The sequence below is a fragment of the Cucurbita maxima genome, unplaced genomic scaffold, assembly GCF_002738345.1.
Source record: "Cucurbita maxima cultivar Rimu unplaced genomic scaffold, Cmax_1.0 Cma_Scf00005, whole genome shotgun sequence".
NCBI classification, from domain to species: domain Eukaryota; kingdom Viridiplantae; phylum Streptophyta; class Magnoliopsida; order Cucurbitales; family Cucurbitaceae; genus Cucurbita; species Cucurbita maxima.
Genome location: NW_019272021.1, coordinates 5,994,284 through 6,010,205, shown reverse-complemented (window position 1 = coordinate 6,010,205; position 15,922 = coordinate 5,994,284). Strand labels below are relative to the sequence as shown.

The 15,922-nt window shown below is 36.3% G+C and overlaps 1 protein-coding gene across 2 annotated transcripts in view; it reads right to left on the bottom strand.

Annotated features, from left to right (window-relative positions):
* LOC111479642 (BEACH domain-containing protein C2) overlaps nt 1–15,922 on the bottom strand; it is a 28,947-nt gene that overhangs the window by 7,760 nt on the left and 5,265 nt on the right. For both annotated transcript variants that reach the window (XM_023124404.1, XM_023124405.1), the window contains exons 4-17: nt 14,766–15,479; nt 13,986–14,120; nt 12,648–12,752; nt 12,356–12,469; nt 9,977–10,053; nt 8,283–8,364; nt 7,574–7,906; nt 6,642–7,204; nt 6,126–6,210; nt 5,751–5,945; nt 4,002–4,547; nt 3,772–3,915; nt 3,154–3,630; nt 1,623–1,762 (exon numbers count right to left, since the gene is read on the bottom strand). In XM_023124404.1, coding sequence (XP_022980172.1) covers nt 1,623–1,762; nt 3,154–3,630; nt 3,772–3,915; nt 4,002–4,547; nt 5,751–5,945; nt 6,126–6,210; nt 6,642–7,204; nt 7,574–7,906; nt 8,283–8,364; nt 9,977–10,053; nt 12,356–12,469; nt 12,648–12,752; nt 13,986–14,120; nt 14,766–15,479 — 3,710 coding nt within the window. The remainder of the gene's footprint in view (nt 1–1,622; nt 1,763–3,153; nt 3,631–3,771; nt 3,916–4,001; nt 4,548–5,750; nt 5,946–6,125; nt 6,211–6,641; nt 7,205–7,573; nt 7,907–8,282; nt 8,365–9,976; nt 10,054–12,355; nt 12,470–12,647; nt 12,753–13,985; nt 14,121–14,765; nt 15,480–15,922) is intronic.

Genomic DNA, 15,922 nt, shown 5'->3' with positions numbered 1-15,922 from the left:
TAAGAAAATATAATAAAGCACGGTTATAAAATAAGTCTCGAGGTAGATGTCAAGCTTCTGATAGAAGAGAGTGATATGAAATAAACGCAGCACTGTAGGTAAGGCTACCAACTTTTTCGTACTGAAATTGTTATTCCAACCGTTGTTATCGTTAAAAAAAGTACATTGAAATTCAATATGAAACTTGTTAGATTTCTAAACAACAGCATTCGTATTATCCAGCTACAGACTACACCAACTCCACCAACTGTGTGTGTTTAGGATGATGTATCAGGTTCATGTCAAGTTGGCTCGTCAAGTTATAAAAGTAAAGAAAATTTATAAAAGTAGAAGGGCAAAAATAAGGAACTTCCCCTCAAACTAAACTAAATAATAATAATAATACGCTATCCAACAAGTGTGAGTACGATGAAAGAAATAATTATAAAATTCTCTAAACAATAATACCATTTAAAAGATAGGGTAAAAATAGTATCTTATGGATTGAAAAGAAAAAATATCTCCAAAAAATTCTTGATTTCCCTACAATTCAATGATCCCAGAATACAGATATATTTCCACAAAATGTACTTCCATTTGAAATTAAAACCAATAAGTGTGTCGATTAAATATCTAACTACATGTACATGTTGCACTGGTTGACATCAAGATTATAGCCATAGATAAAGGACCAAGTTTGGAAATTGAAGGTCTCCGTATATCATTCCTTGCTTGATAGATTCTTCGTATCAAAAGAATGGGATGCTATTTTGTATAATTCACGAGTCTCCAAACAATCATTATTGGAAGGGCTTTATGCTGTTAAGATGGGTCCTTCAAGGTTTCAATGAAGTGGATATTAGATCCTCCAGGAGAACTTTCAGTCAAATCATTAACAAGACATTTGGCAGCCTCTTCTCTTATGTAAAAACAAATGCAGCTTTACGGAAGTCAAAAAACCCTGAGAGAATTACTATCTTATATGGATAATGTTCAGCCTCAGTACTTAGGAAGCAAATTCAAATTCAAAGAAAGCTCCCAGCTTGTTCTCTTGTGCTCTCCCCCCTCTTAGCTGTGAGGATGGGAGGCTTTCTGCATATTTTATTTGGAATGCCGGTTCAGTGGTTTTTCAAAGGGCAATGTTCTTCAACTTTTTATTGAGTTTTCTACCGCTCGCATCTCAAGATCATTATGGGTGCACGCAGTTAAAGCTTTACTTTCATAATTGTGGCTGGAGAGGAATGTAAGGATCTTTCTTTACTTTCATTATTCTGGTTGGAGAGGAATCAAAGGATATTTCTTTACTTTCATAATTATGGTTGGAGAGGAATCAAAAGATCTTTCTTTACTTTCATAATTATGGATGGAGATGAATTAAAGGATCTATGAAAACAAGCACTTATATTGGAGCACATAGTAATTTAGTGGAAGAGTGGAGAATTTAATGCTACGGATGACATGCCAAATAATTGATCAAATTAAGAATTGAAGGACTAGACTGTACCTACCAAAATAATTCGGAGAAATTTAGTAATTTTTTCTTAAAACTTGGAAGAGTTCTATATCAAAGAATTGCTTAAAGAAATTCAAATCAAGGAGAGAGAAACTAAATATAGAGTATGATAAGACTGTACTAACTTCACCTTCGACTATGAATCTGATGGAGGGAAGACATCATCCAGGTCCTGTCCTTTTCCTGGTCTTCTTTTGGTTTACAGCTGGAATCCATTGTTGTATTGAGATCATTGCTATCAACTATAAAATTGATTCTCCTTGTTGTGACCTGCAAGCATGAAATGTCCTTTAAGCTTAAACAAGAATGGATAACTTGTAAGTTATAATAGGACAACGATAACTTATAACATGGGTAGTGCGGGAAGAAAAAACTAAAAGTAGAAAATCATTTTGTAGACAAATTCTATGAAATTAGATTAGGATGCATCGGATGGAGCATGTCATTTGGCTCGTTGGTGCAACCACCAAACCTAAAAACAAAATTTTCAGTGGCCTCTTCAAACTTCGAGATAAGATCTCTTGCTCAATAGAGTAAATAAACCTTCATCCTTATATTAGAATTTCTGATCATGAGCTGAACTATAGCTTTAAAGTTCTCATTCTAAACCATGGAAGACCTTGCCTAGCAAATTTCTTTTGAAGTTTCTTTTGAGAGTTCAACGACATCTAGGGGCGGGAGATCCAAACTTATCTATCAAATAGATGACATATGCCTTAACTAGTTAAGCCATACTCAGTTTGGCAAATTTCTTCTAAATTTGACACCCTTTCCCCCATTATATTTCTCAATAAGGCTTAAACGGTAAAGAAACTCAACAAAAAGTTACCCAAAAAATTTAGGTAACTATCTCAATTCCCATCCCAAATGCTTGAAACTAGCTCTATTCTCATCCCAAATTATTTCACCAAAACTTCTTTATCTTGAACCTTAACACAAATATTTTAGGAAAAGAGTGCACATGAGGATGTAATCTCACCCATTTGTCATTCCAAAATAAAGTTTTCTCCCCATTTCCAACACTATAATTGAGAAACAATGAAAACAAATGGAGAAAGTTTTGAAATAGTCTTCCACAAGTTGCAAGAACTTCTCTTCCTTTAATGAACCTACCAGGTTTCTCCATGCGGTAACTAACAGTAATATCAACTCAAAGTTCCCATTTTTCTTAGGGAACCTTCCAAAGCCACTTCGCAAGCAATGCGCTATTCCACCTTCTCACATTCCAAACTACAACGCCTCCTTTTTCCAATGGTAAGGCATGACTCCTCAATTAACTAAACGACTAATATTCTTAACTTTGCCACCATCCAAATGAAATCTCTTAAATTTAAGTTAATTACTAGAAATAATGTATTAGCATTACTTTGTCCAAATGTCGATATTAAATAATTAATTAACTAATCAAAACTAATGTAAATTAAGAATTAAAACTAGTTAGTCCATATCTCTCTCCTGTTTACTACTTAACTCTCTGAACTAAAATCTCACTTTCTAGTAGAATAATTGAAGCACGTTTTTTATCCACGGATAATTATTACCCAAGTTTTAAAAGTTAAAACTACAAAAACAAACAGTGCTTATATGCCTATGGTAAAAATTCTCATAAGCTGTGAAAGAAATGAGACCATAAGAATTCAAGTTTGAAACAAGGACCTCACCTGGAAGGTTCCTTGTATAACCTTTAGTGGCCGGACCATTGTTGAAGGAAGCTCAAGAATAATTCTTTCATCAAGCTCGCTAGGAACATAACCTGGCGCAACTGGTGATGAACCCTGAATTAACTCTTGGTCATTGACAAGTTGTGTATTACTAGACTCTGCAGACGCCTGGAGGTTCTGCTCAGATGTTTCAGTCAACTTTGAGTTCACAACACTTTGTTCTACATCATCGGCCCTACCATCTAAACTATCAATTTCCATTTGCACATCATCATCGTTCACTGCCTCTATAGCTATTGCATCTGCTGCTAATATAGAGGCATTTGATGAGCTCAATGCATCTTCCCGATCTTTCTTCAAGTCAATTTGATCCTCATAATTTGCAGCAGCACCACAATGATCGGACCCTCTGTAATTCCTCCTCAAACATCGCCTCATCCTGGAAGAACTTTCCATCAAGTCTAGCTTCCAGAAAACCTAAATCAATATTTAAGCATCAGTGACAAATGCAGTCCAAAAAAGTTGTAGCTAAAAACAAGGCATGGTCCCTAAAATCAGTATGAATGCAGTAAAATGTAAAATATTAAGCTTCACTTGGAAAAACATCTCATAACATACACGTGAAGGTTTGGGAAACTGTTCCCCAATTGGACCAAAGAGACATCTCATTTCTATTAAGTAATGTACTAATTTCCTCCATGCACGAATTCCTTTGCACATGCGATGATGATCGATAACATCAACTTGAGCTCGCCTATCAACCTGGAGAATCAAAAACATAAACAAAGCCATTGTACCCAGGGACAAAACCAGAAAGAGGAAGAGAGAAGTAGAGAAATGATATTGACCTCAGATCGCTGGATGTTCCTTGCTAAAGCAAAACTTGCTACAAGGACAGCAATGAATTTATAAGATAAAGCATTAAAATCCTTCCCGTATACTGATTTTGTGTCAAATGGTTGCAAACATTCCATCCAGGCAACTGCCATAGCTTCAGAATTATTCCATCGCTTTACACGGTCCCTGTCACTAGCATTTCTCCTCTGTGCTGATGTGGCCATGGCCACAGCACTGAGACCCCTTCCTGAACCAATCTTTGCATTACGCTCCAAATCACGTGCAGCTGCCAAGGCAGCTGCTTTTGCCGCAGCCTTGTCCTTCGGTAAAGAAGGTGCTCTGTTCGGCATCTCCAACGGTTTTTGAAAGCTGGAAAATGTATGGAGCCTAGTTGTTTTCCTCTCAAGCAAGGAACTGTCGCGCCGTAGTTGTGATGTTGTGACAGGAGCTGAAGTTTCCCCACCAGAGGCACCAGCAGCAATCATTGCTAATGCCATGGCCGCTGGGGGCGATGCAAATGCAGCAGCCCATGCTGGAGCGATCATGGCAAGAGCAGCCTGACAGAAATGAAATGAGATTATGACAACATGAAGTGATATCAAATCAGAATAAATTCCATGAAAAGCCAAAGAGAATTTCTCTTGTTACATCCCTATTTGCAACGAAATCTCATTTAGTAAACACTAGAAAAACTCAAACAATAACAGAAAAAATAATAATAGTTTTTGATGCCCTGACTCCTGAGTGGGGAAAAGAAAACTGCTAGTGATAAAATGAAAATAATCAAACATGTTAATATATGAAAAGAGGAAAATACTCTCTTGGATAGGTCAAGTATAGCAAACAAAAAGATTACTCGAAAGAATGATAAGATTGTTTATCATTAGCACTGGAGGGAAAAATAATTGGTGTATCTATGTTTTGACCAATGAATACATTCTGAAAATCTCGGGAACTTGCCAACTAAAGGCTAACTAAAAAAATACAAAGAACTCAAATATTTCTTCATTAAAATCCAACTAAAGGTTCTGACACATAAAATGCAAAGAGGAAAGTCTAACAAGATGGTACGTTAATCTAATCAACTCCTAAATTATATCTAACTTTCCTAAAAGGCTTACTTTGGCGTTCATTCTCAACCCTAACTAAGTGCAGCTTAAGTTTCGGGGGTCTTCACAACCAATTCTTACACAGATAACCATCCAGAAATTTCTCTATCTTGCAGTTCCATATATTTTTTAACAAAATAATAAATGTTTCTAAAAGAAGCCATAATTCCCGTATATATATACTTAAAGAAAGACGACGACGACGACAACAAAAACTAAAAAAAGGAACCACATAAAATAGAAGGGTAAAGATGAATAACATGTGTTTTTTACTAATTTTTTAATGAAACGCATGAATAAAAGAAAACCTCGGGCACAAATGTATAGATAATGGAACAAATTGTTCTTAAAAAGCTTAAGAAAATGTTACTAGGACCAGGGGAAAGGGAGCATATTCGACGAGACAACAATCTAGTTCTTTGCATTCTCTAGTTTTTTTTTTTTTTTTTCAAACACAAGAAGTAAAATGGTTCAAATGAGGCATCTAGCTTGAAGAGTCACAATTAGATATTCCCACAGAGAACAGAATTTCAGAAGAAAAATTGGAAAACGTTGAAATTGGTCATTTCATTGAAAGAATTTCTCTTTGTCCTGAAAGAAACAAGGTACGTAACATCTTAAGACTGTTATCACTAAAAATGTTCTGAATACCTCTATTGGCAGGGCATCAGCAGCCAATGCTCGGTCATCAACAGTTAGAGGATTCAAACCATCTGCGGTGGCGAGTTCATGAATTCCAGCCAATAAAGGGCGCCATCTCCTCAAAATGGCAACAAACGGAGGTAAAATAGCCTCAAGGTACTGTTTTCGAAGAGGATTTCTATCTTTGCTCACTGAATGCCAAACCTGTAAGATAAACAAGGCAATGTAATAGAGAAATTATTGAAAAAGAAGAAAAATACAAAACCAAGCAATGAAATATTTCCATCACGAATTCTTGGTCAAGCAATAATAACTACATATTGCAAAAGATGCAGACAAAATGAGTAAAACTAAACCTCGAAGAATAATTATCTCATCACTAACCTCAGAATAGAGGACACAAGAAGCAACCAACACTCTCTGCCTCTTGGAATCAGAAATTGGCATGTTAAGAACAGGTGAAAGCACACTGGCCACAAATAATGTCAGTTAGATTCATCATTCTGAAGGAAAAAGCACTAGATAAAAAGATTGCAGTGGAGAGGCTAATTATAACCCTGAAATATGTTCTGGATAAGAGAGAATATTCTTAATAGAGAAGAGACCTTACAACTTCATACCAACTATTTTACACTACACAATTCACCACTAATTGAAAATAATTAGAGAAGTGGGAACAGTCAGATTGTCTTTGCTTTAATTAACTTACATGAGTGGGTCTAGGAGATATTGGTCATTCACGTTGAGAATTTTTTGTATTATATAATAATTCAACATTTGAGTTATTTGTGTCATATTGATCCAAAACTATCTTCACCTAATCCATTTCAAATTCCCCATTTAAATTGCATAAGCTGAAATTTACCAACATGCTCCTAAGAAAGCATTCAGTATTTATACCTCCAAAGTAAAGCTGACCGTGGTTTTCTTCCTTCTGGAATTCCATCATCGAAGCTTATATTTCTCATGAGTATACCATTTTCACCATCATCATCCTCCCTCATTGAAAGAAGCACCATTCGGAGCATGCATAAGAATGGTTGGTCACTATCTAACAACTGGTAAAGTGCAGACATACCCCCCATTCCAGTACCTGATCCTCCACCTATTCCAAGACCACCTCCGAGTCCTGATTCATCCAAGAGTAAAGCTTGGAGCATGGCCACAGATTTCTTTATCAGAGGAAGTTCGATCCAGTTCCCACTAGAATCTTTTTCCAAATACCTCCAAGATTCCCATCCACTGCCCCCACCACCAAAGAGAGTATTATCTGAAGGAAGACCAACACCATACCATAACCGACTCCTATACTTCCAACCATCAGATAAGTCTGTTGCATAGCTACCATAAGATACAAAAGCACATGAAACAGATTCATAAGGTTCGGCTGCTGCTGCTGCAGTGAGACGCTCCATCACCACAGAAGAAATTTGCCCATTTGCATCGGCCATTGAAGCAAGGACCTGACTCAAACAATACCAACATCAATTCAAAGAATCTTAGTCTACCAAGGAAGAAACAATGAAAAGAATAAATATACAGTTCATTTCAAAAACTTGCCAGCTTGTCTAAAGATAAATTAACAATGCTCAAGAAAACACACTTTTTTACCCAGGGATCCCTCTTTTGTAGTCCACTACTCAGAAATTGGAGGACAGCGACAAGAAGGATGAAAAAAAACATATGTTCAAGCGGGTAACTTGATAACAACAGAATGGGCCAAAATGATAAAAATAAAAAATTATAATTATAATAATAGGAACGTAACATACTTTAAAGAAGAATAGGATAGTAAATACTATTTAGATGTCTGCCTTTAAACTTAGACATACATCAATAGGGAGTCCACTAGGCGCACTAGATATTGATCCACGGAGACTCGCAGGTTCTTGTGGCTCTTTGCCACCAATACTGGTCAAAGAATTTGCGCGGTTATTCAGCGGAGACACTAGTGAAAGAGGAGACGTATAACCATCTCCAACACTTGAAGCACTTGATAATTTACTCTGTAACCGCAAATGATCCTCAACAAGCATCAATATCACAATGGCATTTTCCACCAAAGATACAGAAAGCTGCGCAGCATTTTCTGCTTCAGCTTTAGCATCTTTTGGTGATAACCCCTCAGCTGCCACACCAGCAGCTGCTGCAGCAATAACTTGAGTCTGACAGTAATAAACTAATATTAAGATAAATTGTACAAAAGAACAGAGAAAAGTAAGAGAGCCTAAAATTACGTATCCTCCTACTGAACAGGTTGAGATATTTGGCAGATGTGAGAGATTAGTAGGCTAAAATGCAAAGGAATTAACTCCAAAAGAAGAAAGAATGAAGCATAAACAGAAATTCAACATTTTTCTTCTAATGATTTAAAATAATTCAAATGATTCAGCTTTGCTGAACTTTAGTTAATAGCATGATGAAGATAGGGACGGCACATATCATACTTAAAAACCAAACAGGGATAAGAATGAATGTTGTGACACCACATCAGATTATTGCATGTTTCGAACTGAGGAAACCTCCAAGAAAGAGAGCTACCTGAGCCTGCAATTCCCTCCCAGAAAAGTCCAGCAAAGCACCCAATAACCTTCTTTTAAATATCGGCAATGATTCTTCGCGTCTTCAAATAAGAAGAGATTTGCACAAAAAAGATGAAAGTTGCAATAAAAATAAGCGACAGAAACTATTGTCAAATTTATGTGAATGCAGATAATGGAAGGGAAAAAAAACTTCTGCATAACTTCCCAGAAAGAAGCTATGATTATTACTAGACATTAAATGCACTAAAATCCAAACACCAAGCAGAAACACCTGATGTCAAAACAAAAATAATACTGAATGGAAGTGGGGGGAAGGGAAAATTTTGACAGATAACTGGACTTTCTTCACTGCAAATTTTAAAGGCACGGAGAAGTGTTCTGTAAAGCAAACACATGAAGTGGAAAAAACCATATACTCCTAATTGAATAAAAACTCCTCGTAAAGAACTTTTAGTTTCAATTCAAACACTCTATCTTCAAATTGGGGATCTCTGGAAACTCCATTTTAGGAAACTTCTGAGAGATCAAAAAGAATGTGGATGCTTTATGGTAGCGACAGCTAATGCAACATCTAAGAGAAAGCTTGTGACTAAGTTCTTTAATATGCATGTGTGTAGGGAACAGAATCCGAAATTTTATTTTTAAAATAAAAATAAAAACTTTGTCTTTTCTACTAACAGCATCTGTTAAATGTTGGTTAGAAAGAAAAGTAGCATATAAGTCTACCTAATTCCTAGCTTCTCCTAAATAAGATGCTGGTCAAATTCCACATGTTTCATTTATCATGCCAAACCAGCTAGTGGCATATGATTCTTCACTAGAATTTTCGTCTCCATTGAAACTTAAAGATTCCTAAAGTAATGATGTAGGGAGAATAGGTTATTTAGAGTAATTCCTCGATTAATCCTCATTTACTATCCTTTAATATTTTTGGATTTTAGTTTTCTTTCTAATTCCTTATAAATAGAGGCCTCCTCTCATGTATTCTACACATCTTGATCACAATAAAGTTTTACTGAATGATTGTGTTGCAAGAATACCAAAGTCACCTGCATATCTATGTCTCTCATACTATTCTCGTTTTTCTTTTCATATAAAAAGTTAGTTAATAATGCATGTTTATGGTCTCCAAGTACATCTCTGCTAATGGAGGCCTGTTGTAGCTAACAGTCAGGAAGGAGCATCCAATTTCTCTCAGGCTGCAAATTGGATCATTCAATTTATATGTTCTAAGTTGCAAATTGTAGGCAAAAGGCTTGTTTATGTGATCATTCAATTTGTCATAGACTCATAATCTTGGCCGTATAATTTCTCGGCTTGAGGACAAGAGGTGACCATACTTCAGTTTGCAGACTTAAAGAGGTCAAAGTGAGAAAGAGAGTTTATCATGTGGATGTGATTCACATATTTATAATCTTTTATTGGATAATTAAGGCCCAGCTTTTGTATCAGCTCAACGTAGAAGAGTATATCTAGTATTCTTCCTCGCAGGCACAAAAACGCACTTATGATGTGACTATCAACAATCGAAGTGAAGATAGTTCAACAGATCTGGAAAATAATCAATCTGAAACCATTCACTTTTCTTTCAGAGCGAGGATTGTTCATGGAGGAGATCCAACGATCAAGCTATTATTTTGAAATAGAAAAGGTGTTTTCAATGTTCAAAAAAGCTTGTGATAGATTTGGTACCTCACTCGATGATCCCCGGTACTTGAACCACCCACAATCGAGAGCCATTCTGCACAATGAATTGTAGCTTCAATATCCTGAAAAATGGAAGTGATAACAGAACAAAAATGAATATGACTTATAGAAACCAGAGATAAGTAATATGATCGACAGCAGATATATAAGAAATTTTGCTATTAAGAGTGAAGTTTCTGTGATAGATAAGCAATTTTACAACGCATCCAAGTGTTTCATACCTTTCTGAGATATGTCGCAAAAAATGGAAGCAAAAAAAAAAAAAAAAAGAAAGATAGAATATGCTGTTCACAATGTCTGTAACAGATGCTTGTGGTTAATTGGTAGGCATCCAAACACATTCCTTCATGATGCCAGGGCACTAAAAATTATACCTACTGTTCTCGTGACAAGGATGGCACTCTCTCTCAAAAGTCCCTCTCTTTACCATTCTCATTCCCGCTTCCAATTTTCCTTTGTGTTCTCGTTATTAGCATTTATCCAGCATGCTTTTACTCATGCTTTCAACTAGGTTGTGGCCTCTGATACAGAAGTTTGTAATTCTTTTCCTTCAACTTGTCACGTTTATTGAGGAGAGGAGCTTAGGTGTCAAGATGGTTCAGCTAGGAAGCTACTGGGAAAAACCATCTTGGGCTTTATTAAAGAAGGGATAAATGAGGATGATGCCGACCCGTAACCCAGCAGATAAAGTCCATGGCAGCTTAGAAGATCCATGGCGTACTTCTGCTAAGTTAGATGCATAGCCATTTTCAAAACTTCAATCTTGGGGTTAGAGGACAAAGATCTTACATCTGAAACTGCTTGACAAGGTTTTCCAAATTCTCTCTTCTGCTAAGTTAGATGCATAGCCACTTTCGAAACTTCAACCCCGGGGTTAGAGGACCAAGATCTTACATCTGAAACTGCTTGAAAAGGTTTTCCAAATTCTCTCATGAGCAGCCCGGTCAAGTTTGTTGAGCTCCTTCATCCGTATTAAAAGCTAAGGGTATACTAATAAAAGTCATTCACGTTGGTGGGATTGGCTTCCTCTTTGTACTCACTCAAAACACCTTTTAAAGGATTATGTGGTACAATTAAATCGAATAAGCCCTTATCAAATAAATACTCAGCCACCTGTAAAACCCACACACAATAATCTTGTTTACAGTTCGAGAACAAGTTCGAGAACAAATAGGTGAAGGAGAAAGAATATTATATACCTCATGAAATCGGGGAAGGGACATATGCTATACCTTGCGAAATCGGGGAAGGGAAAAGAGGAAAATAAAAAGTTCAGGATTAAATATGCTCGACTATAAAGGTTCAGGAGCTGCGGTATGCCTTCATAGGGGTATTTTAGTGATAGGTTTTGTAGGAACTGGACAATCCTATTTGGTCAAACATCAACCAACAAACATCTTCCTTTCAATACAATACTTCTGAACAAGCCTAAGGGTTTTTTTATTGATGATAGTGACGATATTGATGATTGCGGAGGAACCCTTAGGTCTTTGGGGTATTGGTTGCATTACTCAAGTCGATATTCTCAATTCTGTTTCGTCCAATACAGCTCGCGCGTTATTCTAAGGATAAATTTTGACCAGGCTTTATCTCCCTATTGTCACTGTATATGCTTGACAATCAGAATAATTATCTCCTAAACCCACAAACATAGAGCCACGTTTTTTTTCCCCTAGCCCCATGGCCCAAATATTTGAGCATACTGTTGGATTGTTTTGGTATGCGTTGGTGCTTCTCCTCTACCATCCGGAAATCACTATCTCAGCTACTTTTGGGTCACTTTTTTAAAAGGGAAGGCAGAATTCTCCGGGAGAATGTTTTCAAAGGTTAGGGAGATTTGGCTTGAAAGATAACATTTAAGGAGTGGGAGGTCATTTCATTCATTAAAAAGCTTTTTTGTGGAGCTTGACAGGTAAGTTATCTTCTACTTATAATTTTTCAATTTCATCAACACAAATCGAAGGAGCCATTTGTATTTTTATTAACAAGGCTAAAGATGAGAAAGTGGTTTGGAAGGTCATTCGTTATAAAGCTTCTTTTGTGGAGCTCAACAGTTAAGTTATTTTCAAATTATGTTTCTATTTTCATCAACGGCAATTGAATGAGACTTTTGTGTTCTTATTAACAGGGCTAGAGATGAGAAAGAGGCTCGGGAGGTAATTCGTTATAAATATTTTTTGTAGAGCTCAACTGCTAAGTTATTTTTTAATGATGATTCCTTTTTTATCAATGACACATGAAGAAGTTTTTTGTAATTATCTTGGCTGGTCGGTTGATTCCGTGTCACCCTTTTTGTGTAATTTTTGTCCCTTACAATAAAATGGAACCAGTTTTATGTGAAAGAATGGAAAAATAAAATTTTACCTTCCATCCATCCTTCTGGCGCATTGAGTGCTCTAACATGATGATCAGAAAATTATGTATGAGATCTTCCACGTCTCCTACAGTTACAGTCTGAGAATTTTTGCTCTCTCCCATCTGCAAAAGAATGAGCCAGAAATGAAAAATAAAATACGATAAAAGGACCGTTCACTGCCTTCAACAAACAAGCAGGATAAGATTCCCAGAAATACAAGTTTATTACTGCTTACATGTACTACCATTCATCTACCAGAATAAAATTTACAAATTTTAAACTTGCATCAGATAACCTTACCTCATAGTTGGAAATCAAAATCTCCAGAATCCACTCAGGCCATTCTTCCATTTTGGTTAAACTGTTCCTGTTTTCTGGATGACTGCAAGCCAAAAACAGAAGATCCTGGAATCATATACCAAAAAGTTCAGAAACTACAACAGATAATCAATAGAAACATCAACAATAAATCAGTTAAATATGAACTGAGAATCAGGAATCAAACACTTCTGTTGCCTTTACATAAGCACATTGATAGATCTCAATTATTGATGTATACAGTGGGAAACGTGCATGTGTTGGGGGGAAATTAACTTGCTTTAGTAATTTGATGCATTCAGTGGGGCTAGTCAGTGACTGATGGGGGAGACATCCGGGAAATGTAGTATCAGAGTACATAGGAAAATCACGAGTAGATGGGAGTATTCTTGGCTGTACTAGAAAGTCTAGAATAAGGAGTGATAGAGAACTCTTGAAATTTTCATCGGTTGAATTTGCCTTAAAATCTTTTAAATCATGTGAATTCAATCGCACATATCTCAAGAAGGTATAAATAGCCATTGCTTATCTATCTTGCTAAGTTTGGCTCCTTTTTCAGTTACCCTTGTGTAGGCCCATCTTTATTGTTGGCCTGGGTTGATACATCCCTTTTCTTTGTTCTCATATATTCTTTCATTTTTTCCACAATAAAAGTTTGGCTTCTCAGTTTTTTCAAACATAAAAATAATAATTAAAACCAAAGAATATCGACTATAACAACTACTAAGGTGCACAATGAATGATGCGGTCACCTCTTAGTTGTATTCTTAAGTTCTTATCTTCCGAAAATGGTAAGTTACTTGGCTATTAAGAGGTTGGGTTAGTTATTAGATTTGTCAATCGACCGACCACAATAACTAAACGATCAGCCAACTGTCCTAAACCTAACTAATTATGAACAAACAACTGGTCTAATTGTAATCTATTTCATTCAAACTAACACAAATTTTAATACTTTTCATTACATCAATGACAATATATCACCATAGCCAACCAAAAAAGAAAAAGGAAAAGTTTTTAATGTACATGGATAGATTCCAGTTCTGCACCAAATCTATGCCACACAAATTTCATTACACGATACCTTTTCCGTTTTATGGATGAGAGACTATGTAGTATGATGAATAACGACACAAAACATAATGATGGAGAAGGCTATCGTCCATCCCATTACCAAAAGTTACAAAAGAGTATTTCCACTTTTAAAAGGATGAACAAACAAGAAGATAAGAAATCATATTCATTACAGCTCTTGAATAATAGAGTTTGTAGCATGTAACAAAAAAAATAACCACAACACCGAATTATCATTGGGCATACCTGCAATGCTCGGGATTGGAAAGCCTTGGATGCATAGGGAAGTGAGCGTAAAAGAACCAACAGTAGTTGTAGGTGTTCAAAGCGATGACCAGAATCATAAAAGTTTAGCCCGTCTTCGGTTGAAGAAGCATTAATCTGGAAAAAGAAAAGGAACGAGGCAATTTTGAATTGATCTTTTCAGAAGTAACAATTATTAGAAATGTCAAAATATTTGAAGATGCTCACTCAAGAAAGTGAGGTCATGGACATGAGACAATGCAAAAAGCACATAGGCATGAGAACACATTTCTTTTATTTCTTTGCAGATACTTGGCATCTTGGTTCACAAAATATCTATAAGTTTTCTTCATATTTCATATGATTTCCCGTTATTTCTTACCCACCAAAAAATGCTAATGTCTTCTAAATAATTTCATAAACTTCTTTCCTAGAGATTAAAAAAAACATTTTCAACAAAGGCAAAAATGAAACAGAGTGCAAAATACAATTTTTAGGCAAGAGTTCCAACCCAAATAGACATTGAATTAAAAAGTAGGTCCATGACGGGGCATGAGATGATATATACAAATGTATGACATAGAAAAAAATATATATTAAACCAATTAGGTGATCTAAATAAGTCTATCTTAAAAGAAACAGGAAAGACTCTAATCCCCCACTCCAGTTGTACCTTTGTCTTACACTTGCACAAGAAAGCATGGAAGACACATTCATAGAGTTCACTTTTTGGAGTTTATTAGGAAGGTATGAATTATTTAGATATAAAACAAGATGACATACCGATGCCCCCATCAAAGCTGTGTACACGTTATTCGTCATAAGCTTATTAGGTGCTGCTTGGAAAGCCTTCTGAAGAGCATATAGTAGCAGTGAAACTTTATCATCAAACATGCTACTACCTCCATCATGAAGCCCACTACCCAAAATGTTAGTCGTTGCATCTGAAGGAGAAAAATAATCAAATTTCAAATGGCCTGATGCTACTAGAGCACCTACAAGTCCAATGATCCCAACAACAATTCCATCCCTTTTGTCCACATTGTAAACGTTATTTCTTGCATTGTCAGCCGTAATTGAAAGACTTATGCCACCTAAATTCTTGACAAAATAATTCTCAGAAATAGATAGCGTCCTCTCAATTCTCACACCAGAAGCAGCAGAAAAGCGTCTCACACCACCAATTTCAGTTGATTCAAATTGCCAATCTTTCTCAGACACATTTGGTTTCTGTTCTTCCACAGATCCTACATCACCATCAAGGATTCTTTCGGAGACACCATCCCCACTGTCAACACCAGATTCCTGGAAAAATGAAGATTCGTGAATTGTCATAGCTTCCGGATTAGTGACATCGCCAGCTTTGACTTCTCGCTGTAAGAGAACAAGAAGTGTCTCTATTCCACCACATGCTATGAAAGCCTCAGCAAAAGTATGAGCTCTAGAAGTATTTGGTTGCACCACCAACCTGTACACTAAATGCAATACTCTCGCAACCTGGCAAGAGCCAAGTTAGAAAGATGTTAGAAATTTCCAAATCATTTTTGTCTGTAGAAGAACCAAAAACAAGAACGCACAGAATGGAGGGCACTTCTTTCCATAAAAAACGTTAAGACAACAATAAAATACGAATTAGAGATCCTACCTCAGCCTGACACCAAGAGATATCAAAAGGACTCTCAAAATCAGCCAATGCCAATAACAGTGAAAAGTTATCATTGGAAACAACAACCCACTAGAAAAATCAACACCCATATCAGATTTCATATTTTCTTTTAATTTAAAATTTATGCCAAAAACCATCTCCTGATTTATGAAAGTGCCAAATAATTTTCCCCAAATTTCCCAAGAGTAAAAACAACATAAAAGCCACCCAACAAGGAGCACATCTCAGAGGAATGTATCAATAACAAGGATTGGGGGGGGGGGGGGGGGGGGGG